The sequence below is a fragment of the Myotis myotis genome, unplaced genomic scaffold (assembly GCF_014108235.1).
Source record: "Myotis myotis isolate mMyoMyo1 unplaced genomic scaffold, mMyoMyo1.p scaffold_m19_p_12, whole genome shotgun sequence".
NCBI lineage: Eukaryota > Metazoa > Chordata > Mammalia > Chiroptera > Vespertilionidae > Myotis > Myotis myotis.
In genome coordinates, this window is record NW_023416316.1 from 43,095,423 (window position 1) to 43,120,481 (window position 25,059).

The window sequence follows — 25,059 nt, forward strand, 5'->3', positions numbered from 1 at the left end:
GGACTGAGCAATTCAGATGATCTTGTTAAAAAGCAAGTTCTACCTTGTCAGCAAAATATTCCCATGACTTTTCTTGTTCCCCACCAACCCAAGGTAAAGCCAAAGTCTTCATCATAGATTCCAAGGCCCTACATGATCTGGTCCCCATGGCCTGCCATTTCCCTCCCACTCCCTGCTTCAGCCACAGTGGCTGCTTTGCTGTTCCTCAAACACACCAAGCATGATAAGGGCCTTTGCCTTCTTTTCCTCCACTTAGAGCACTTTTACCCAGGTATTCACATGCCTCCTCACTCTGTCCAATACAGCACCCATTAGTCCTTAATTCCCCTACAGGTCTCTGTTTACTTTACCCTGCTTTATTCTTCTGTATTACACATATTATCATCTAATATCTTCCAATTTTCCCACTATATATAAGTTCTAAGGACTTTGTTTAGTCACTGCTATATATTTTAAAATTCTAAAACAAACTTAGCATGTAAGTACAAGATAAATATGTTGAATGAATTGAAAAAAATGAGTGAATGATGAATGAATGGCTGCTATATGGAAAATGCATTGGAGAGTAACAAGAGCAGAAGGAGAAAGATCAGATGAAAGGCTATTATAGCAGAGCTGATTGTGAATAATGTCTTGGATTAGGCTAGAGACAATAGAGATGAAGATAAGTGATTATATATGAGATATATTGTTGGAAGGAGAATAAATAGAAGACGTGTGTGGAATGAAATATGAAAGAGAGGAGCTCTGGTAGCCAACTTCCAAGATAGCTCCCAATGATCCCTTCTTCTGGAATTCATGCCTCTGGGCAGTCCTCTCCCACAATGAATGAGGCAGATCTGGGTGATTAGAACATTGAAGAGGGGGAGTGTGTGACTTCCAAGAGGAGGCTGTAAATGCCTCTTCTGCCTTGCTCTCTTGGATTGTTCCCTCTGGAAGATACCAGTCAGCATGTCATGAAGACACCACACAAGAAGCTCTGTGTAGGCACCTGAATGGACAGGAACTGAGACCTCCTACCAATTGCCAGCACCAACTTGCCAGCGTGGAGGTGAGCCATCTTGCAGTGTATCCTCCAGCCCCCAGTCAAGCCTTCACATGACAAAGCCCCCACCAAAATATGACTGTGACCTCATTAGAGTCCCCAAGTCAGAACAACCCACCTTCTGTCTCTCAAAAACTGTAAAAAATAATATTTATTGTTTTAAGCCACTAAATTTTATGGTAATTTCTTGCACAGCTTTCTACCTTTAGATTTGGATGAATGCTGGTGCCGTTTATTAAGACAGGAAAGACATAGGACGATAATTACATTCATATTATTATCCAGAGCCATAATAAATTATGTTCTACATTCTCTTGTTAAAATTTATTTGGTCACTCAACTCATTTTATTATTACACACAATGTAGAAGACCGTACAGATACAATAATGAATACAAGTTAGTAACTTCCCTCAAGGAGTAAGTTTGTGGATTCAAGAACCTGAAAAAGTATTTTAACTTTTATTTATTGATTTCTATATATCCTATCTTTTAGAATTAATATTTTTTTACAACACATCATCTGTATATTGTATTGTGTTTTCAACACCCAAAGTCAAGTCTCCTTCCATCACCATCTATTCCCCCTTTACTCTCTTCTACCTCCCCCAACTCCACTTTCTCTCTGAGACTAATGTCTGTGTCTCAGGTTTTTCTAGCTTAATTCCTTCATTTTTTTCACCAAGCCCCCAAGCCCCCTCCCCGCTGACAGCTGTCAGTCTGTTCTTGGCATCTATGAGTCTGTTTCTATTTTGTTTGTTAGTTCATTTTGTTCATTAGATTCCAGATATAAGTGAAATCACATGGTACTTGTCTTTCTCTGACTGGCTTCTTTCACTTAGCATAATACTCTCCAGGTCCATCCATGCTATGTAAAAGGGTAAGATTTCCTCTTTTTTACAAACAAGTAATATTCCATTATGGTGATTATCAGAGGGAAAGGGTGCTGGGGGAGGTAGAAGAAGGGAAAGGGAAGATAACTGGTGATGGAAGGAGACTTGACTTGGGGTGGTGAACACACAATACAATATACAGATTATGTATTATAGAATTGTACTAAAGCAGTGATGGCAAACCTATGACATGCGTGTCAGGTGACACGCAAACTCATTTTTTTGGGTTGATTTTCCTTTGTTAAATGGCATTTAAATATATAAAATAAATATCAAAAATATAAGTCTTTGTTTTACTATGGTTGCAAATATCAAAAAATTTCCATATGTGACACAGCACCAGAGTTAAGTTAGGGTTTTTCAAAATGCTGACACGCCGAGCTCAAAATGTTCGCCATCACTGTACTAAAGAAACATATACAATTTTATTAACCAGTGTCACTGCAATAAATAAACAAATTCAATTTAAAAGTTAGTTTTAGGCCCTAACAGGTTTGGCTCAGTGGATAGAGCGACACTGCGGACTGAAGGGTCCCAGGTTCAATTCCGGTCAAGGGCATGTACCTTGGTTGTGGGCACATCCCCAGTAGGGAGTGTGCAGGAGGCAGCTGATCGATGTTTCTCTCTCATCGATGTTTCTAACTCTCTATCCCTCTCCCTTCCTCTCTGTAAAAAAAATCAATAAAATATATTTTTTAAAAAAATCTCCACGTGTTTCCCCCTACTCAGCCTCTCTTTAAAAAAAGAAAGTTAGTTTTAGTGTCCCTGGCTAGCTAAGTGTGTGCACTATGTATTTCAATTTATTTCAGCCCAACATGAGGTTTGGGTCTGGCTTTCTCCCACAAATGATCCCCAAGGACTCTGGAGGCCATGGTACTTCTTGGTGTAGTGTGGTTACTGCTCAGTGTAGTGAGGTCACTGATCTTGTCAGGAAGTGAGGTCACTGCTCTTCCTGAGGAGATGCCTGGGGTAGGGGACCCAGGGGTGGCCTCACTTCTTCACAATGCCCAACAGAACCTGGACCCCTAGTAACAGGCAGCCACATTCTATAACTGCCACTTCCCATCTCATTTGGATAGAGACACTGGAAAGGACACCATGTTTTCATGTTGTCTCCCCCCATGTTCCGAGGCCGAGGCCTCAAGAGAAGCAGTGATGAGAGTATGTTCCACAGCAGTCACTGCTGGTTCAGGGCTTAGCCCAGACACTTATTGCCCTTGACACGGCTGAAGCCAGAGGTAACACAGGGAGGCCCTGGGCGGTATTGTGTGGGCCAGGGCACCACTCTGACCCTAATGAGCAGCCCGATGTCCCCTCCGCGTGTGTGTGTGTGTGTGTGTGTGTGTGTGTGTGTGTGTGTGTGTGTGTAAAGAAGGGGGGGTCACACAGAAAGGGCCTACCAGGAGCAGGAACAGGTTAGGGGTAGGGGAGGTCAGAAGCCTGGTGGACCAGTCATGTTCACACCCCGGGTCAAGGCTGGCTGGGTGGGTGTGGAGTGTGGGGGGCACCCTCTGCCCGAGGTCTATCCCAAGCCCTGGAGGTGACTCTCATTTCCCCTGGGTGGAGGTCTGTGCAGACACAGGGCTGGGCCTGATCCGGGAGCAGAAGGTCCAGTGGCAGAAGGATCAGCAACTAGGGCAGGGCAGGCCTTCAGAACTCTGGATTGGCTGCTGGTCACTGTCACTGCAGAGCTCAACTGAATACACAGAGGAGCAGCAGCTGGTCCATGAAGACCACAGCCCTGCCTTCACCATTGAGGGGCAGGTGGACCATACTACTGAGGGCCAGAGCAGGCCCGCAGTGCATACGGCCAGCTGGGGGTCTGGGGAGCCAGGGACCTTGAGTGGCCAGAGATGGAGTCCTCCCCAGAATCTCATCAGGTTCCGCAGACCTCCGTCCTGGAAGCTGCTCAATTAGCAAAGGCGGATCGCACTTTGCAACTCCTTCCTGGAGCCCCCTAGGCTCCGCAAGAGGTTCCCAATGTGTGATGCCTACCTGGAGCACCAGGCCCATGTGACTCACACTGGGCCAGGGGACCTGCAGCCCCAGGAGGCAGAACCCAAGGGTGAGGAGGTCTGGGTGGGCTAGGAGGTGGAGGTGCATGCGAGCTTATGGAGAGGGCTCAGTGCCAGACACACAGGGAGCACCCCCAGAGACTGGCCAGGGGCAAAGCCTGGCTCCAGACCACCCACCTGCTGGAGTGCAGGTGGGGAGCACATCCTGTGGTGGGTCCTGGGCTGTGGCTTCTCTGGAAGGCTCTGGCTTCTGTTATGTCCTTGGGGGGAGGAAAGGGCATATGGAAAAGCAGGCACAGGGGTGATCTTTTCTCCTCTCATAGTCCCAGCACCGGCCCAGGAGGCAGAGGAGGCTCCTACAGTAACACCTGAAGTCCAGATAGAGGAGCCTGATGGAAGCTACAGAGGTCCTCTACACCTCCAGCAGCTATTCCAGCTATAGCTGTGGAGCCGGAGCCGGCCTGGGAAGAACCTACAGACATGACTCACCCCACCACCCCTGGATGAGGAACCCTCCGTGGAACCTGCCCTGGGTCCTGCCTCAGAGGAGAAGCTGCCTCCTGAAAACCTAGCAGGGCCAGCTCCAGAGCTGCTGGCTGAGACTGCTCGCTATCTCCCCTCAGAAAAACGTGTGCTACCCGCCCTCGCTGACCTTTTCTTCTTCTTTCCTTTTTCTGTTTAATTATTCTCATAGGGTAATTCAGCTTTATTTTTTAATTTTTATTATTCAGGGTATTTGGGGGTCTTTTTCTTTTTCTCTATTCTTCTTTTATGCTTTGTTTCTCCAAGGGGTGAATCAATTTAATTAATAAATAAATAAATAGTTTGCATTTTAAATGGTGTCATTCTTGAGCATAAAGGACATTCACGATGATGTGCAAGCATCACCACCATCTAGTTGCAGGATGTTCCATCCCCTAAAAGGAAACCCTGCACCAACAGTAATCACTCTCCTCTTTTCCTGCCCCTGGAAACCCCTGGTCTGCTTTCTGTCTCTGTTCTGTTACATGTTCTGTATGTTCCCTATACATAGAATATTACAATAGGTGTCTGCTCACATATTTTTGTTGGTTTTTATCTGAAATAGCATTTTTGTTATTTGAAAGGGAAATCCCATGTGGATTTGAGGTCAGATGTAGGAGGCTGGGGGAAAGAAGCCCCTTTTCCTAAGTATGTGTATAATCCCGTGGTAGAGACCACTGTGCTAAGTGTGATCCCAGAGCCAAAAGCCAATCAGGTAGCTGCTGGTTCTTCCTGTGCCCAAAACTAAAAGGAGAAAAATGAAGAAATCTGGGAAGACAAACCACAACCTGGAAAGCATTCCTCACAACCCAAGGCCAGAGAAAGGTTTAAAATTCCTGTGGTGCAGATAACTCTTAAAAGTGGATGCTTTCTAAAGGGACAAAGGGCAAACACACTTCCAACGAGAGGCAATGCACCCACCTCTACCTGTCAGAGATACCTGACCTCCACGATGGGGACACACCCACTGTCAACACTGGGGAGAGAACACTGTCACCATCAGACCGGCAGGCTTCTGGGCTGGTGGCAATCAACCCTGGGGAAAAAATGAGGCAGCAGAGGCCCCAGCAGGTCCCCTGGGGAGAAGGGGGAAAGGCCACCCTCTGGGAGAACAGTGAGCAGGGCCTGCCAAAGTCCCACAGGTGCACACCTGCACCTGGCAGTGCTCCTCCTAGGGGTTACCCCACAGAAATCCTTGCACAATTGTTCAAAGATGAATTTTTGAGACTACCTAGCAGAGCACTGATGAAATAGCCTGGAATTGGAGAGACCACTAATGTCCACGGAGAAGGGATGGGATCCACCAATCCCGATCCATATGGATGAAGGAAGCTGAGCAGCTGCTAGTCAGTGCAAGGGTCTCTATGTGCTTACAGACAAAGACTTGAGGGATTCTCTCACATGAGATGTAGGGAAATCTTCTGCATCCAGGATCCCTCCTGTAAGGCCACATTCGTATGATTTCAATAGGCAGACATGCATATGTGAAAACGACATGATACTGCATATAGAAAACCTAAAGATTCCACACAAAAACTACTAGACCTGATAAATGAATTTAGTAAAGCAGGATACAAAACAAATATCCAAAAATCAGTTGCATTTGTATACACCAATAACTATCAGTAAGAAAAACTAAGAAAACGGTATCATTTACAATTGCATCAAAATAAATAAAATACCTAAGGGTAAATTTAACTAAGGATATAAAGACCTATACTTGGAAAATTATAAGATATTGAAGAAAGAAATTGAAAAAGATACAAATAAGTGGAAGTATATACTGTGTTCATGAATAGGAAGGATTAACATCATTAAAATTTCTGTACTACCCAAAGCAACCTACAGACTCAATGCAATCCCTATCAAGATACCAATAGTGTATTTCATAGAAGTAGAACAAGTATTCCAAAAAGAACTTGAATAGCCACAGTAATCTTAGAAAGAAGAAGAAAGTTGGAGGAATCATGCTCCTGATATCAAACTATACTACAAGGCCACAGTAATCAAAACAGCATGGCACTGGCATAAAAACAGACATATAGATCAATGGAACAGAATAGAGAGCCCAAAAATAAATGCATGCCTTTATAATCAATTAATATTTAACAAAGGAGGCAAAAGCATACAATAAGAACAGTCTATTCAATAAATGTTGTTGGGAAAACTGGACATATATGTGCAAAAAAATGAAACTAGATCTCCTTCTTACACCATACAAAGAATAAACTCAAAATGGATTCAAGACTCATTCTTAAAGATATAATCTTTAAACAGAAAGAGATATATGTGTGTAAATATTTCCTATAGTGGTATTCATTAGAAGTGAAAAATTAAAAGCAATCTTTATATATGTCTAATAATTAAGAACCTACTAAATAAAGCATAATGTATTGGCTTATGGAATATTCTTCAGTCATTTAAAAGGGTAATTATAGCCAAAACCGGTTTGGCTCAGTGGATAGAGTGTCGCCCTGCAGACTGAAAGGTCCCAGGTTCGATTCCAGTCAAGGGCATGTACCTGGGTTGCGGGCACATCCCCAGTAGGAGATGTGCAGGAGGCAGCTGATCGATGTTTCTCTCTCATCGATGTTTCTAACTCTCTATCTCTCTCCTTTCTTCTCTGTAAAAAATCAATAAAATATATTTTAAAAAAAATAAAAATAAAAAAGAAAAGGGTAATTATAAAACTTGTGCAGCTGTGGCAGACTTGGTTTGTAGTCCACAAAAAGTTATGATCCCTTCCATAGTATAGAGTTGCTGAGGAGCAGCTGCCCAGACAGAGGCTCTATTATCTAGATGTACCCTTGCATCTAGGTGTGGCCACATGACTAGTTTTCACACTGAGTGTTAAACTAGTGTGAGAATGAGAATAGAAGTAATATGAGTTCCTGAACTAAGGATGTGAAGGATACATGCCTTTTCTACACCGCTTATTTCTCCTTCCACAGACTCAATATAGGTGACCACGTGGCTCTAGGAGATGCCAGAGCCACATGGTAGAAGGAACCTGCCTTACTGGATAGACAAGAGTCTTTGCCCACCAGGAACACCCATAGTGGACTATGATGTGAATAAGAAATAACTTTGTATTATTTTTAAGGCAATAAAAATGGGGTATCTTTCAGTTTTATTTGCTATAATAGCTTATATTTTCTTTCAGTTAGTGAAGAAACACAGACAATGTTTTCATGCTAAATCAAAAATGCAGAATACAAAGTCACTTTTATGCTATTACAGGAAGGTAAAATTATGTACACTTTGGGGACAGAACTTAGAAAAATACAGAAATACGTATATATGATTTATTTGTTAAGTAAAAGAGACCATAGGTAAATTTTTATCTTATTAAATTTTAATTATTTCTTTTTTTGAAAGGTTAAAGTGGAAAAATACACGAATAAAATTTTAACCTGAAACAACTTAGTTATAATTGAAGGTTTAACAGATTAAATTTTAGTTATCTGGAAATTTCACTTATGCAAACCTGTTCATTAACCTATAAATAGCAGGGGGGAAAAGAGTACTGGACAAAATATATAAATCTAGTTAAGAGGTACTGAGGCACAATAGTGCTGGAGAAGATAGGGGAGAATGAGTGATTGAGCTGCAAAGGAAAGATATGGAAAGTTCTGAATGTATTTGTGTCCCATGTGAATGCTTACCAAAAGGTCACCTCAGCAGAGGAGGGTTTTAAGAATCAAGCGAATAGAATGATCTGTTTTGTGAATACTAGTCACAAAATACTAGTCCTCTTTTCCCAGCCACTCCTGTCATTGCCTAAGGAGCTCAGGAATACAGCGGCCCTTGTGGCAGAAGAACGTTATACATGGGCTCAGTAGCATAGACTTCTGGAATTACCAAGGCCAACCTGACTGCAGCCACAGCCGAGTGCCCAATCTGCTAGCAGCAGGGACCAACACCGAGTCCCTAATATGGCACCATTCCCAGGGTCATCAGTCAGTGACCTGATGGCAGGTTGATTATACTTGGACCTTTTCTATTATGGAAGCCATAGTACATTGTTCTTATTTAAACAGACACAAAAGAGAAGCACACGGCGGAGGAGATAGTGTGAGGACAGACCCAGAGATTGGAGTGGTACAGCCAAAGCTAGGGAATGTATCAGTCATCAGGAGCTGGAAGAAGCATGAAGTGATGCTGCCCTGGAACTTCTGCAGCGAATATGGCTCTGCTGACACCTGAATTTCAACTATCAGGCTCCAGAACTGTAAGAGAATAAATTTCTGTTATTTTAAGGCACCAAGTGTATGGTAATTTGTCAAAGCAGCCCTAGGAAACTAAAACAATATATATATATAAAGAAATGCAAAATCTATATTGGTTTCCTGTGGCTGCTGCAATTAGAAGATCTAGATATGAGTCTTAGCTCCACTCCTGACATAAGGCAAATCTCCCTGCTATGTCGCCCCTTCCCTAAGCATTTAGAAGTCATGACTAGGTAGGAACAAGTTCATGCAATCACCATTATTCCTATGGTGCAGTTCCCTATGATCTCTCTGGGTCTATCCTTCTAATGCGATACCAATGCCTTTCATCAACCCTTTCACCTCACCTAGATTGTACCATTATTTGTCCCACCCATGAGTGGGCATAGGAGGTGCAGAGAGAATTAATATGCCCTCCCACATGCCACAGACTAGTGTCCTGAGAAAGAAAAAATCTATTACACAAAGCTTTCTCTCAGCACTTTCATTTCTTTATACCAGGTACATATACAACTAATTTTGTTAATGATTTTATTTCTGATGGATCCTTCTTTTCAGAATGCTACCAACTACTCTTCTAAATTAGATTTAGTATGTTTTCAGTTTTTAATTAGCTCAAATTAAAATCCTAGCGAGCAGCAGTGTACAATTTAAACCCACAGGTTAGAATCTCAGAGTATATGCAGAATTCTGACTCCAGATGAGTTTTCCCCAGTAACTAATGAAAGCGGGACTCTTGCCCTGGCCGGCTTGGCTCAGTGGATAGAGCTTCAGCCTGAGGACTGAGGGGTCCCGGGTTCGATTCCGGCTAAGGGCACATGCCTGGGTTGCGGGCTCCATTCCCAGTGGGGTGTGTGCAGGAGGTGGCCAATCAATGATTATCTCTCATCATTGATGTTTCTATCTCTCTCTCTTTCTCAACCTTCCTCTCTGAAATCAATAAAGAAATATATTTTTAAAAAAGCAGGACTCTTTTCATGTGTGAACTCCCTTAAATAAGACGTCCCCTTGATGATTACCTTTCGCTTTAAGTAAGTCATTTTTAAAAAAAGAGTCCCAAAGACAGAGAAGAAAAAGTAAACATGAGATTCCTCGATGTCTTCCATTCATTGTGTCATATCCCCATAATTCCCAACAAGAATCAGAGAGAGTGAAGAGAGCAATAAACAGAAACTTTCTTGATGGTACAGAGATAGAGTGTTGTACAGGACCACACAGCCACCACCACGTCCATCTACAAAGTGCATGGAAAGCCATACACACAGAGATGCCTGTTTCCTGTCTTCTCAGTTAAAAAAAAACAAAACACAAAGGCAGTCCAAAGCTAAACTGCCATGGATGGCAAGGCTTCAGCCTTTCTGTCCCAGCTGTCAAAGAGGAGAGCCAGCCCTTACGCAGTGCTGCACATGAGTAAGCAGGTGATGGCTAAGTGGAATTTCAAGACATAACAAACTCAAGATGTGGATGTGGTTATCCAAACACCAAGGGACTTCTCCAGCTGCTCATGGATAATTGTGCTGTAAAATGCTTTGTTACATGGAGACCAGATTGGAGCACCCAAACTCATCCTCAGCTTCCCGTCCCCCTGGATGTCTTTACACGCACACTCAGGGGCTGGAAGCAAGAGACAAGAGTCCATTTGAACCAACCCAAGATGGATTTCACACTTGATTCCTAACATCTGAACAAGTTCAGACAATTTACAGGCACCTAGATGCTTGGCCCAAGTTCTGTTCCTCAATCAGCCCACCAGTTCTCAAAATATCATTGAAAGGGTCAGGCAATCTGGCTTTCCTCGGGTGCCAAATGAGGGGGTGGAATTGGAGCTTAGGTTCCTTCTGGTGATAAGGCAATTCAATGCTTGGAAAATGCTGAAATATTTACCTTAAGGTACAGGGTTTGGTTCACTAAAACAAGAAGGGGCCCTCTTTGCTGCCATTTCATGAGTTGACCAACCCCACTGGGATCAGGATGAGAACCATTGAATCTACCTGGGTCAAGAGGCAGAGTTGAGTGCCCTGAGATAAGTTGAGAATTTGGTGTCCAATGGGAAAGGATGTAAAAACTGGCTTTGCCACCTATTAGGTATGTGACTTTGGACAAGACCTTGAATCCCTCTGTATCTCAGTTTTATTATGTATAAGATCTAAATGATCACAGGATGGAAGATGAAAGCCAATACAGCTGAGCTCCAGTTCAATATCTGCCACCCAATAAACTCTCAATACATTTCACTTACATTCCTTGTTGGTGTCATTTCTTAATTCTTAATTATGAATTTCTTAATTCATAGCAATTGAATGAATTTGTTATTGTTTTAATAACTTGTAATATTTTTCTAATTATAAAAATATATATTTGCATGTTCCTTTTTTGAACCTTTAGGAAGTGCATAAGAGGAAAAATAAAAATCATCTGTAAACTTATAAATGACTACTGTTAACATCTCTGTGTGCATCCTTTGTCTTTTGTCTATCTGTTTTTGTTTTTTTCTCTCTCTCTTTTTCTCTCTCTCTCCCTCCTTCCCTTTCATTTTATGTTTATGATTTTTTACAAAAAGAAATTTGTGTGGCCTACATCTTGCACTTAATATAACTAGCCCTTCCCTAAAATCTGTTTATCACTAAATATTCTTCCATAACATGGTTTTAGTGGCTATATAGTCTTCCATTATTTAAATGTACTATCATTTATTGACCAATAAAAAGGTGTTCTTTCACTTAAGTTTTTATATGTGCAACTAAAACAATGTTTGAGGACTGAACTCATACTGTGGAATAAACTGAATATAGTATGCCAATAATTAAATTAAAAAAACTAGTTGAAACATGCCTGCATGGCAATAATGGCTTCTTTCTTCTTTAACCACCAAAACTAATCACTAAGAGACTACTGAAGTGCATGGTAAGGAGTGACAGGACCATGTCTGCATCCTTGTTTGACCTGGATCTTCTGACATTTCCCCCAGCCATGCCTCTGACTTACATTGTCCACTGGTGTATACTAGGCTGGCCTGTTAACTTACCCATGTTGTTGAGCTCACTGCAGAAAGATGTCCTTGCAACATAGCTTCCTGTCTAGAACAATAGGACTTAAACTGCTTATATTTCTTAGTCTTGGTCCATCCAACTCCAGCATCAGTCTACTTATTATCATAGAAACATAGATCATTTGGGAACATGTAGTCACCTCCTTCAATTCTATAAAGCCTTCAAACACTTCTGACATCTGGAACTCTCTTCTATCTTCCTCCTGAATATATCCAGGGAAGAATATATATCTCTTTGCGGGGGTGGAGGGGTGTCCTATGCACAGATGCACACACATATGCTACTTGACAAACTACCTAAATTTTTAAGAATACTTTACATCTGGCACCTTTATAGGTATATAAAAATTTTATAATACAGCAGGTCCTAGAATAACATCCATTTTGTTCGATATCATTTCATTATAACATCAATGAGATGCCACAGAACTTAACTCTTATTTATATCAATTAGCCTATGGTAAATTGGTTTCCTTATATGTCATTTCACTTAAAGTTACAGAACCTATTGACAATGTTAAGTGAGAACTTACTGTGTAATGATTTTTACACACACACACACACACATTCCAAAACAAAAACTCAATATCTTTGGTACCTCTGTACATAGAATATATATATTCCAAAACAAAAACAAAAGTCTCTCCTTATAGCTATGTGTTCTTCCATGAGTAGTTGTCACATCAATTAAAATACATTTATATGGATCTTCAAATAAATTCCATCAGACCGCTTCCTGTCTGGCTGGTTAATCATTACTGCCCATTTGCTAAGTGCTCCCACCTCCTATAGTATGTTCCAATGAACTAAAGACATCTGGCTATCATAGATTTACAACTCAGCAAGATTAAACAATTTACCGTTATTTATGACAGCAAAGCTGGGTCTTCTGTATTATATTCCACATTAGCATCTGTCACTTTACATTTGGGAGCTCCAGTCCAAAAAAGATTATGCCTCCTAAGCAAGCATTCGGCAGGGCCACAGAAGCAGGCACCCTAACAAATAGCCTGACAAAGTATTTTAAAGCATCACCAACTCCTGCAGCTGTGCATTTCCAGACTACTCAGCAGATTAGCCTGGAGTCTCTTAGCCCCTGCTTGGTCTGTTCCTCTCAGTAATCTCTCACATGGCCCAGTCCATTAGGCTTAAAAATCCTGTAATGAGCAGACTAAGATCTGGCCTCAGGAGGGGACAGTGGGGTTGCTGGGCGGGTTGGGGGGATGCTCTTAACACAGCCTGAGCCTCAGAAAGGTTTAAGGTAGAAGAGTTTGGCACTGACACAACTAATTCATAACAGGAAATAATGCACAGACCATGCTAAAAAAGAAAATAAGTCCCTTAAATTGAGTTAACAGTCTATGCCAGAGCAGCTGTCCCCTCAAATACCATGACAGTGAGTGGGTGCAGGAGTGTCTGTGTGTGCGTGCACACCTGCACTGGGGAGGAATACCAAAAGTCAAGAGGAAGCCTCACCAAAGCAAATGTGATCACCACATCCACAGGCACCTCTGATCAGTAAAGCTCTGGAGAGTAAAAAACCCATATGCACATGTCCTTTTACATTAATCAGAGGAAAACAGTTTGGTAATATGAGTGAATAAAATAATTGATAATAATTCATTACCACATTCAATCCTCCCACAATCCTGGAAGATATGGGAGCAAGTATTATTACTTTCCCTATTTTTACAGATGAGAAAACAAACCCAAGAAGGCTAGGTGACTTCACGGGCATACAAGTTGCCAATGGTAGTACCATGACTCAAATCCAGAGCTTCTTCTTTTTTCTTCGTTATTCTTTATTGACATGTTTAATTATGAAAGCAATTCATATAGATATATTAGTTAATAGAGAGAAGTATATGCAGTAGAAATGAAAAGAATTCTCCATACACACTCACAGACCCCAGATATATTCACTGTTAACTGTTTGGAGTGTGCTTCTTCCAACCTTATTTTCTGTGCCTAAATTATATACACAAAAGTGGGATCATGCTACACAAGATACTCTACTAATTACTTTGATTCACTTAACAAACTATCACTCACATCTTCCTCATGCCACATATAGATCCACCTCCTATGCTTATGAATATTAATGTATCTATGGTGAGGTTGTGTCATAAATTATATACTTGTTTTCTACTGTTGAACATATAGACTGTTTCCAAGTTTTTCTTTAGCAAAATGCTGCAGTGAGCATTCCTACACAGAGACGTTTGCACATTTGTATTAGGAATATCTCCAGGATAAAGTTGCAGATTAAGGGACTCCTGAATTATTAAACAAGAACTCTATTAATTTAGATATATACTGCAAAACTGCCTAAGCAAAAAGTTGTATTAATTTAACTTCCACCAACAGTGTACATACATGACAATTTTCCACACCCACACCAAACTCTGAGTATTTTTATTTTTTTCCAAACTGATGGGTTGCTCTTATTTATATTTCTTTGTTTATTAATGAGATTGATCCCCTTTCATGTGTTTGTGTTGTTGACAATATTTCTTTTAATTGTTTGAATTTTCTTATTGGAAAACTCTTTTCATGTATTGTAAACATTAATCATTTGTAGTAAAACTCTCCTCCCAATATTTTGTGGGGTCTTTTGTCAAATGGGATAAACTTTGGTCTTTATGATTTCAAATTTTTTCTCTTTCCATTAGAAATTCCTAAATGCAAAACTAGATACCCTCCCCCAACCCTGCCAGCTGCAAAACAGGACTCTTATCAGAGGAGAAAAATATACTGGCAATAATTTAATATTATATTTGTACAAAGCACCTATTAGAGACTTGGACAGGAAAGAAAAACTTCTGTGACTTTTTGCCAATAAAAAGAATTTCTTTGTGGATTGAATATTCCTGAAACTTTTCATACAAATACAGACTTTAGTCCAAAATTTGATGTCACTAAAGATGTAAGAGATGAAAGATATCCAAGAACTCAGAAAATGTGGATTTTAGCAAGTCTTGTGTATATTCTAAATATCCTTTTATTCATAATTAATGAGAATCAAGTCAGATGAAAGAACCTAAAACTTTCCCTTTGGCTATGCAAGTATAAACAGTTAAGGCATATTGGCCAAATCTTGAGTGTTTGCAATTAATTGTCAAGGCTGTAGGCTAACAAAGAACATTGTAGCCCTAGCTTTCTATCTTCTATATAAAAATCCCTGGGAAATTTAGACCTTCTTTCCCCTGCCTATCATTCCCCAATAATCCTATTCAAATTCTATTACAGCATTTGTTCATGTTACTGTTGTCTAAAAGAAGAGTGGCCAAGGACCAAGAGATGTGCGTTAAGATTAGTGAAGCCAATACCTGTGCTGAGATTCCTCAGAAATCGGTTCCAACTTCTACTCTTTATGCCTGTACAGAAACTAGCAAACTTCAGAGTTCACAAATGGCTCCAAGAAAACAGATGTTTCATAGAAAGTTCTCAGGGCAAGTTTCACACATAATGTTGCTGATGTGTGTCTGTCTTTTCAATAAACATCATATGCTTTATTAGAAGATTTACTAAAGCAGCTTAGTTAAAAATGCCATCTGGGTCTCTGGACACATTAAACAAAGCTTAAAATAACCCACCCCAGCAACTGGGAGGGCCCAGCTGTTCTCAAAACCTCTCCCATTCCCTTTACTTACACACACACACACAAAAAGTAAATGAGGACTTGAGGCTAAAGATTTAAGAATGAACTGGCCCAAACATAGATGGATGGAACCACAGGCTCCCTAAAAGTTGCTGCTGCTCATATAATAGATTTCCCAATTCCACGAATGGGGATTTGGGAAGGGAAGCAAGATAGAGTGATGGAAGGCTCTTTAGAGTTCTAATGTAGTAGAGGCCCAGTGCATGGATTCATGCAGTGGTGGGGTCCCTCAGCCTGGCCTATGGACCCCTCAGAGGATGTTGAAGAGCCAGTTTTGGCCCGATCCCCGCAGGCCAGGCTGAGGGACCCCACCGGTACACGAATCCATGCACCAGGCCTCTAGTATGCATATAAGATCTTTGGTTAATTTCTTCCCACCTTTCCCCCTCCCCCCTTCCCTCTGAGACTCATCAGTCTGTTCCATGTTTCCATGCCTGTGGTTTCTGTTCCTGCGTTGAGTGTCTGCCCCCTGGTGGTCAGTGCACATCATAGCTATTGGACGGTCAGTTGGTTAGCCAGTTGCTTAGACTTTTATATAGAGAGATTATAAACCTTCCTAACATCTGGGCCAAAGAAGCTCATTCCAGCCACCTGTACCTATTCTGTAGCAAAAACCAGTAGAAAATACATAGCAATCACCACTCAGTTCTTTTTCACTTCAAGAGATAAGACCTGGAGTGAAGTGAAATAAGCCAGTCAATGAAGGAAAAATACCACATGATCTCACTCATTGATGGATAATAGAAACCATTATAAACTTTTGAACAATAATAGATACAGAGGCAGAGTTGCCTCAAACAGGTTGTCAAACTGCAGCGGGAAGGTTGGGAGGGTTGGGGGGCAGGAGGGAGGGGGGCAAGAGATCAACCGAAGGACTTGTATGCATGCATATAAGCATAACCAATGGACATAAGACACTGGGGGGTAGGGGAGGCCAGGGGATTGTCAAGGGCAGGGGAAAAAAAAAGGACACATATGTAATACCTTTTGTAATACTTTAAGCAATAAAAATTTTTTAAAAAATTTTAAAAAAAACCTGGAGCCAGCCAACCCCAGATTTCCACATCCATTCCAGGAAAGAAGCCTTACGTATTGAAACACTGGTTTCCCTCTCTTGCTTCCTTTTTCTTCCCTCTCTACTTTCCACCCAACACCATATCCCACTCTGCTCCCCTTCCAAGCCTATGCTCCTTGTCTTTGGTTCTACTCCAAAGTGTGTCTCCCATATCTATACTAATAAAAGGGTAATATGCTAATTAGACTGGATAAACCGGATGTCTTCTGGACGTCATTCCTGACAAAGCCAGGGGTGTGGCTGGCCTGCAAACTGCCCACACCCCTCGCTCCAGCCGGCCCCACCCCCCAGCGGGGAACCCCACCCCAATCCGGGGCCCCCTTCAGGGCAGGCCAGCCAGCCCCCACCCGTGTACTATCCTATCTAATAAAAGGGTAATATGCAAATTGACCCTATCAGCAGAACGACCAGAACGATCGCTGGACCAGTCACTATGAGGCACACTGACCACCTCTTGGTCTCTTTCGCTGGCCAGCAGGCTCTGATTGCCTGATGGCCACCTGTGGTGGGGGCAGAGCCAGGAAGCAGGCATGAACAACCGACCTCTCAGTCCCTTCGCCCAGCCGTCAGGCACCGATCACCTGATGGCAAACGGAGAACCGGGGGTGGGTGGCAGCAGGCGGCAGGGCCCGCTGCGGGCAGCTGGGAAAGATGGCCCTGATCGCAGGCCAGGCCTAGGAACTGTACCTGTGCACGAATTTTGTGCACGGGGCCTCTAGTAGTCTAATAAATGCCAAGGCAAATGTATTCTCATTCTTTGGAACTACCTTTTCATGTTCTGTTAGAATCAAATATAACCTGTGCAAGCATCTTAGCTGGAAGGCACACCCAAGTCTCTTTCTGACCCAGCTTTCCTCATGCCCTTGCACTTCAGCTTGCACCTCAAAAGGGTTTCAAAAGGCATTAAGAAGCTCTTGAATGCTGTAACTCGATAATAATGTTGTTGTTGCTGCTGATCATCATATGCCCAATACTGTATATGGTTAGTCAACAAGTGGATTTTCTCTTGACTAAAACATGAAACAAGAGATATAAATTGTTTGCAAAGGGGCCCATTGCATGGTTTATTCAATACACGCATTCAGATTATTATTACCTGAGATGTATTTGGTTGACCTTAATAATACTCCACTAATTATCTTAGTGCTACGGATGTTTCTAAATGCTTTCCTATGCAGTGCATTATCTGACTCCCAGGATAATTCAGTGATGCTGTCATACCCAATTTATAGAGGAAGAAACAAGGGGTTTCTAGGTATTTTGAGAGGCTAAAGCATTTGTCCTATAACCTGCAAGGCAGAGGTAGGAAATCAAGGGGAGAGTTCCAGATGCTGATTCAGTGCTTTCTCTACCAAACCTCATTATCTCCTAGGCTATCGTCTGGTTTGGGTTTGCCAAATACGTATTTGTCGTATTTGATGAGTTACCTTTACTTAACCTATTATTGCTTTGACTGTAATACTCTGGCTCCATTAAACACACACACACACACACACACACACACACACACACACACGTACTTTAAATGTTAAGTTATAGAGCTGCACTGTCTAGTATGGTAGCTACTAACCACTTGTGACTATTTAAAGTTAAAATTCAATTAATTAAATTGAATTATCAGCTTTCATCCATTTGTTTTAATTTAATCACTGCTGATAAATTTACATGGTACTTAGTTCACTCTACAGGCTACTTGCTAGTCCCAAGACAGGAAATAACAGAAGCTACGGGCAATCACTACAATAACCCTGTAATCATCTCAGCATCACGAATAATGGAACAACCCGAGATTATGTTTCCTAATGTGATACAACATGAACATCTATCATCATCTATAAAATATTCTTGTAAAAAAATTGTTGACCCCAAATCTAATTAAGCCTTTGCAACTAATTTTTAGTTCAACAAACAAATAAAACAGTATAGTACAAATTAATATAGTAAATTTGTATAGTAATAAATTAATATAGTAAAAAGTCAAATGACACCATCAAGAAAGAAATAAAAAATTCCAAAAAAGTGGGGGGGAGGGCTGAGAGGGGAGATTTTATAGGACAATTGACTGGCCTAGTCTCTCCAACAAGTAATTTTCATTAACAAAATAAAAATAAAGAGGGAAATATTTTCTAGGTTAAGAGAGACTTAAGACAAATAACCAAATCCAATGTGTGTTTATTGATTAGAATAAACCAGTTTGATCAAACCGTCTATAAAAGCATTTTAAAATAAGTGAGGAAATCTGAATCTGGGCTTGGTAATAAATGATACAAAGAAATCACTTTTTATTTTGTTTGGAATGAAAGTGTAATTGTCAAAGAAAATGTTCTCCTTTATTTTAGAGATCCATATTAAAGAATTTAGAAGTAAAATGTAATTTTCTTTAGTATACTTTAAAATACTTTACTCCCTAAAGAGATGAAATAAGTATAGAAAAAATGTTAACAATTTAGGGTATGGGCATATGAATGTCATTATTTAGTCTCTCTACTTTTCCAAAAGTTTAAAAATTTCACAATTTTATAATAAAAATGGGAAATCCCAAATTGTACAGGGATATATCTGATAATCCATTTCAAAGTTTATGAGATATTAAAACATTGGTAATATAGTTTATCATTTTATAAACTCCAAACTTCTGTTCTCCTCCATCAATTATAGAATCAAAGAACTAAAGTTTTTGTTTTTTTTATAAAAAATTGTTTTGTAAAATTAACATTTTTAATAAAAACCAAGATTTTTCAGATAGATAGAATGCAGCCCCCCGTCAGATTCCAGTCAGATTAAAAAGAAGAAACTCTATTTTTCTACTATTTTCTAGCCTTTTATTGAATATTTCATAAGAAATCAAAAAAGGTCAAAGCATTTGGAATCAAAGTTCATCGTTCCCGAATATAACTCAACAGTCCAAATTAGGAGACAAGTCCATTCCCACCAATTTGCAATTACTCAAGACCAATTTTGCTTACAGTTATCAAAACTGCCTTTCCCAGAAGCCAGCCTTCTGATTATTCACTTCGCTTTAGCAAAAGTCCCCAAGAACTGAACAAAATAAGGATAAGATCGGTTAAAATGAGCTGTTTGAAATTTTGATAAATATCCACCATTCTCTTCACCCATGCCCACCTGCCTTAGAAGTAGTCCTTTCAGAATATTTAAGAGATGGACTTCTATATGGATTCTTCATAACCACTGTGAGGTTACATTTAACTCTATTTTAAGCATATATTAGCTTATGCTAACTATCCCCTAAAATAAACTTTGTTCAAAGTTAATAAAATGTGTTTACCAGAGAAACCACTGTATTAAGAGGTTGAAGCATCCTTATAGGAAAGTGTGCCAAGAAATAATAAAGCATAATAATTTGCCTATGCAAATCAACAACTATAAGCTTCAAAAATATTCTGACCCACAATAAATATTGGACAGGCTATGTTTCTCTCATCCGTGGAAAAAACTGGAAGGAGTATGAGAGCTGCCATAGCTCTCCCAAGGCTCATTACTGGCCATTATTCCACAGGAACAGCTTTGTCAGGCAAGAGTAAAAGACCATTTGTCAACCTCTTTGCAAATCCCTGATTCTAGCCAATTTTCACCAATCCCAAGTGAGAGCCAGAGAGAAATTCAAGTCTTTTATCTCCAGCATCATTGTCTGCTAAGGGTTGGAAATCACAATTCCACAACCCAACTCACCCTTTGGCCCTGTTTCTCCCAATTGGTTTTGGTTATTTTTTTAAAAAACTGTTTCCTCATCCCTGAAGCATTGGGAAGGGGAAATTATAGTAGACAAACATGAAGCATGGACAACTACAAATCTCACTGGCGATCTCTCTCTCTCTCTGACACACACATACACACACACACACACACACACACACAATGGGGTGGGGAGGGGGGAAGGAAGGAATCCAAATGCCAGACAATTGTTTAGTTTCACTTTTTTAAATGTTCACACTCATACATCTGCAGAGATTTCACTTAAAGGAAAGTTCTATGTGTGTGGGTCTGACCACATTAACAAGGCTGAAAGTACTATTTAAGACAATGTTTCCCATATAGAATTCAGAGATCTCTGAAATTAGTTATCTCTCTTGTGAAAGTCCTTGAAAGGTGGCTGGATTGGGAAGAAAATAGGGATATGAGGATATAGCAACCGGTGCTTCTAGTAGTAGGATATCAAGGAAGGAGGGAGAAGGGAAGGGGGGCGGGAGGGGGGGGGGGTCTGAGAATTCCAATTGCAAAAGAAGGCTGCAGAGGTCGTGAGAGAATGGAGAGGAAATGAGGATGAAAAGCTAAGGGAGAAAAGGCATGAAATGTGGTCAAATGCCAAAGGGCATCTTGGAGAGAAGTTGGGAAATGCTTTAAGAAAGGCATTGCAAATCTATTTCTGACCATTTAAAAATGTACCCAGGAAACTGAGCCCAGGCTGCATAGCATCAAATTGATCCCTACACCATTTCCATCCGAATCAAATTAATCACAAAATAATTTCACTGGGTTCATGAACCAACGATATTAAAAACTTTCACCGTTTGAACTTGCCAAATATGTCAGGGATCAACACTGCTGTGTGCTCTGAGACAACACTACTGTTAAATTTGGCAGACCCAAACTTTAGGGTGGAAGAAGATGACTGCAAATAGGACAATGCCCTGGGTGCACCCGGGAGGCTGTGGAGAGTGGCCTTGGTGGGACACTGCGGGGAAGGACCTGGGCTAGGAGAGTGCCGAGCCGGCAGGCTGAAGGGGGCGCGGGCGAAAACTTGGGACAGCAGCGGGAAGCGAGGGACGACCAGGTAACTCACCCCGTTGGCCGCAGCCATCTGCACCACGATCTCCGTGGCTGTCCTGCTGAAGTACCTGCCGTCGCTGCCCACCACCATGGTGCAGCCCTGGCGATCGCGCAGGTCGATGGACGACAGCACGCTCTGGATGAAGTTGGGCAGGTAGTTGCGCTGGCCCTCGAAAAGCCCGGTGGGCCGCCGCAGCCCCCCTCCCCCCGTGGGCCGCTGGTCCTCATAGGGTGCCGTTGGCACGGTCAGCACCGGGATGGGGCTTCCCTCCATGGCGGCTCCTGTCCGGTCCTGCCGCGGCTCCCGGGAGCCGGAGGGAATCTGCAGCCCGGGGGATAGGGGGGGCCACCAACCTGGCGGCGCGCCCGAACTCCGCCTCGCGCCCCGGCCCCCTCCCCGAGCCGCCTGCAGCCTGCGCCCTCCCGCGGCACCGACCAGTGGATCCTCTCCAAGCGGCCCCTCGCTGCCCCAGCAAAGTTTGGCCTCTACCTTCCAACAAACTTCCTCTCCAGCTGGATGGCCCTAGGGGCCCGCAGTTTTTCCCCCCAGCTGGACTCACTTTCGGGGTGTCGTCCCCAAAACCTGTTCCCAGTGCCAGCTACCCCGTCCCCTGGCGGCTCCTATTCTTGTGTCTGACCCAAACCTTCCCCAGCAATGGACTGTCTCTGGGGCCCGCCGCCGCTAGAAAATAACCCGGGGGTGGTGAGACCTGGAGGAGGATTTGGGATCCTCTCCCCTTTCACCAACAACCCTGTCTCCTCGTCCTCTGGGAGTGAGCAGTTTACTCTCGCTGTAACAAGGACTAGGGAGGGAGTCGGGGTGGGGGTGGGGTGGGGGGACTGAAACTTTTGCCATCAGCAACAGCCCTAGCCAAAAATAACCCTGGAAAGGCAAGCTGAGAATTGTTATCTTCTGCCAGCGATGAAATTGGAGGCTGGGTGCTGTGTGTGTGTGCTTGTGTGTACACACCCTCCACCACTACCATTTGTTGCAGGGAATCACATACTGTCAGGCCCTTCCATCCAGCAGGGCCCGCCCAGCCATCAACACTTTTCCCCTGGCTATCTCCAGATAGCCCACATTTCAGTGTGAAAACATTTCTTCCTGTGGTGGTTGCAACAGCAGCAACACAGACACACATTTTCTTCATCTTGCCCTTCCCACCCTCGCTAGCCCAGCTTATGCTTAGAAACAGGCTTGTCCTACACTGTATTTGCCCATATTGCTGAGCTCTTTTTAATATCCTACCAGAAATGAATGAACAAACTCAAATTAAATAAGGACTGGGTACTAGGAACTGATAGGTCCTTTCCAGGGATCCTCTCATTCTGCAGGGGCTAGAGATGGTCTGCCCCGTCTCCTTAAAGCTCACCTGAAATCCAAAACCAAGAAATATCCCATAGAAAATAGGAGTAAATAAAGAACAGACTAAAAAAATAAAACCCTAGAGTCCATTCCCCTGAATTTGTGGTTGAGAGAGCCTTGGCTTAGCACCAGACAGACCTCAGCCCTTCTAAGGATCTGTGCCTATCTCTATAATGTGGGGTTTTTAAATCACTTTCTAATAACATTTCATTTTGCAAAAAGGACAGTATTATTCCCAGGGAAGAGAAGGTGGTAAGGCCTTTACCCCAGTAAAGACATCGCCCCCACGCCTACAGTTGCCCAGAAAACCTCCAGGACTTCATCTCTCCACTTTCAGCACCTGCCTCAGTCTTGATATCTCCATCATCCTGTCCCAACAAAGCTCAGCTCCTTCCACCGGACTAAAGGCAAGTCAGGCACATCTCATACAAGACTTTACAGTTTTACCAGTCAAGAGGAAAGTCACTTTTCTTAGTTCAAACCCCCAAATTCCCAAAGACTCTGATTGGCCCAGCACAAGGGAATGTGCCCAACTATATTACCAGAAAAGAACCCTGCAGTGAAAGGGAAAACGATTCCTCCAAAGGAAGGAGGTGCTGTGCTCCAGAGCAGCGGTCACCAACCTTTTGGACCTCACGGACCACCAGTGGTCCAATGACCATGGACCACTGGTTGGCGACCACTGCTCCAGAGGGAAGAGAAATGGATGACCAAATCACAATTGTTCACCACATCCTTCACACTTTTGCTGATCAAGTCTTTTGAAAATTCTTTTTTTCTCTGAATTCACATAGCACTTTGTATCACTAATAAGGAATGTTTCCCATGTTGCTATACCTTTCTGCGTATATCTTCTCACCTCTAGCTGTATGTGACCTTGGAATAATCCCCTAACCTCTCCTCACCTTGTGTCCTCACTGTAAAATGGGCATTATTATAATCCCTACTTCATAAATTGTTAGTAGGATTAAAATACTTAGTACAGTGCTGGACAAATATTGGGTATTTATATTATTGCCATAAATGTTGCATTTATCATTATTAATGAATAGCAAGAATTACGGTCTATATATTTGTAAACCACCACTGTACTTAAAGGGTTTGGGGCATAGGTGATATTTTAAAAGATTGGTGGAATTAATCTGTAGGCTTTGACAACGGGAACTAAAGATATATAGAGTAATTTGCCCTTGAAACAAAAGAAAGTTTTATAAACTAAAGAAATATCTTCAAAGCTACCTCCAAATTTGGTCCAGTTAATTTTAATAAATTTGTCACAGTGATAGAGAATGGAATCTGAGAGGGCCCCATAGATAAGAAATGTCTTGCCCATAGTTGCTCACTGGTAACATGAGAAGGTCAGATTAGATCAGTGTTTCTCAAAGGGTTTTCCTCAGAACATGAGTGCCTACCAAATACTGCACAAAACAAGAATTTCGTGGCTAAGTAACTTCTTAGAATCCTGCACATTCTACCCCATTCTTGGAGCTTCACAATGCACATTTTCATATTCAAAGCTCTGAGAGGTCCCACAGAAAAGACATTAGTTTAACTTTTTTTAAAGTTCGTGCTTCCCCACCTAAATTCACAAGACCAGTTTGCTTAAGGAAAGAGACTCAGACTACCTTTGTGACTACAGTGGTGACATCGCCCTTCCCATTTGTGTGTCCTCGGTGGGCTAGGTCAGGGATAAAAACATTTTCCTGCTTCTAGGGACTGGTCACCCCTTTGAACTGACTCAGAGCTCTTGGCAGCATGGGTCACAATGAAGGGCAGCTCTGTTTGCCTAGAGATGCCTTTCAGCCTTCTCTGAGCCTCTAGTCTAGAGAAAGGCATCTCACTGAGAATTCTTGGCATGAAACAGGAGCATCTGATATGTCCTCCCTTTCCCTTGGGACTTCCTTGCTCTCAAAAAAAAAAAAAAAAGGTGTCAGCCAGCACCTTCATGTAGAGAAAACACTAGCTGGATCAGCAAGATCAGCATTTCCCAAAAAGAGAATTTAGGGTAAAATAAGTGTTTAACACTACATACTCTATCCCCTATCCTACAGATTCACAAAGCGTATTAGCATATTAAAGACTGAAGTTCCATAGGAAAGAATACTCAACTTTAACCCAGATTTTCCAAATTTTATCTATGGGGCCCTTTTCCAAAACATATCAAGGACATTAATATTCTATGAAACACTTTAGATCTTTCAGGTCCCTTCCAGATAAATCATTCGATGATTCTCTTTTTTACTCATGAAGCACTGTTAAAAGATTAATTTCTGTCAGGTTTCCATTAAGAAAGTTACTAGAATTTGCAAAAGGGAGCAGGTAAAATCGCCCAATTAAAAAATATACCCTTGAGCCTGGCTGGTGTGGTTCAGTGGTGGTTAAGTGTCAACCCAAGAACCAGGAGTTCGCTGTCCAATT

General features: G+C 41.9%; 1 protein-coding gene across 1 annotated transcript in view; it reads right to left on the reverse strand.

Annotated features, from left to right (window-relative positions):
- PGM5 (phosphoglucomutase 5) overlaps window positions 1-22,039 on the reverse strand; it is a 164,480-nt gene extending 142,441 nt beyond the window's left edge. The window contains exon 1 of the mRNA XM_036330916.1: window positions 21,289-22,039. Within this exon, the coding sequence (XP_036186809.1) occupies window positions 21,289-21,549 (261 nt within the window). The 5' untranslated portion in view covers window positions 21,550-22,039. The remainder of the gene's footprint in view (window positions 1-21,288) is intronic.
- Between the last annotated feature and the right edge of the window lie 3,020 nt (window positions 22,040-25,059).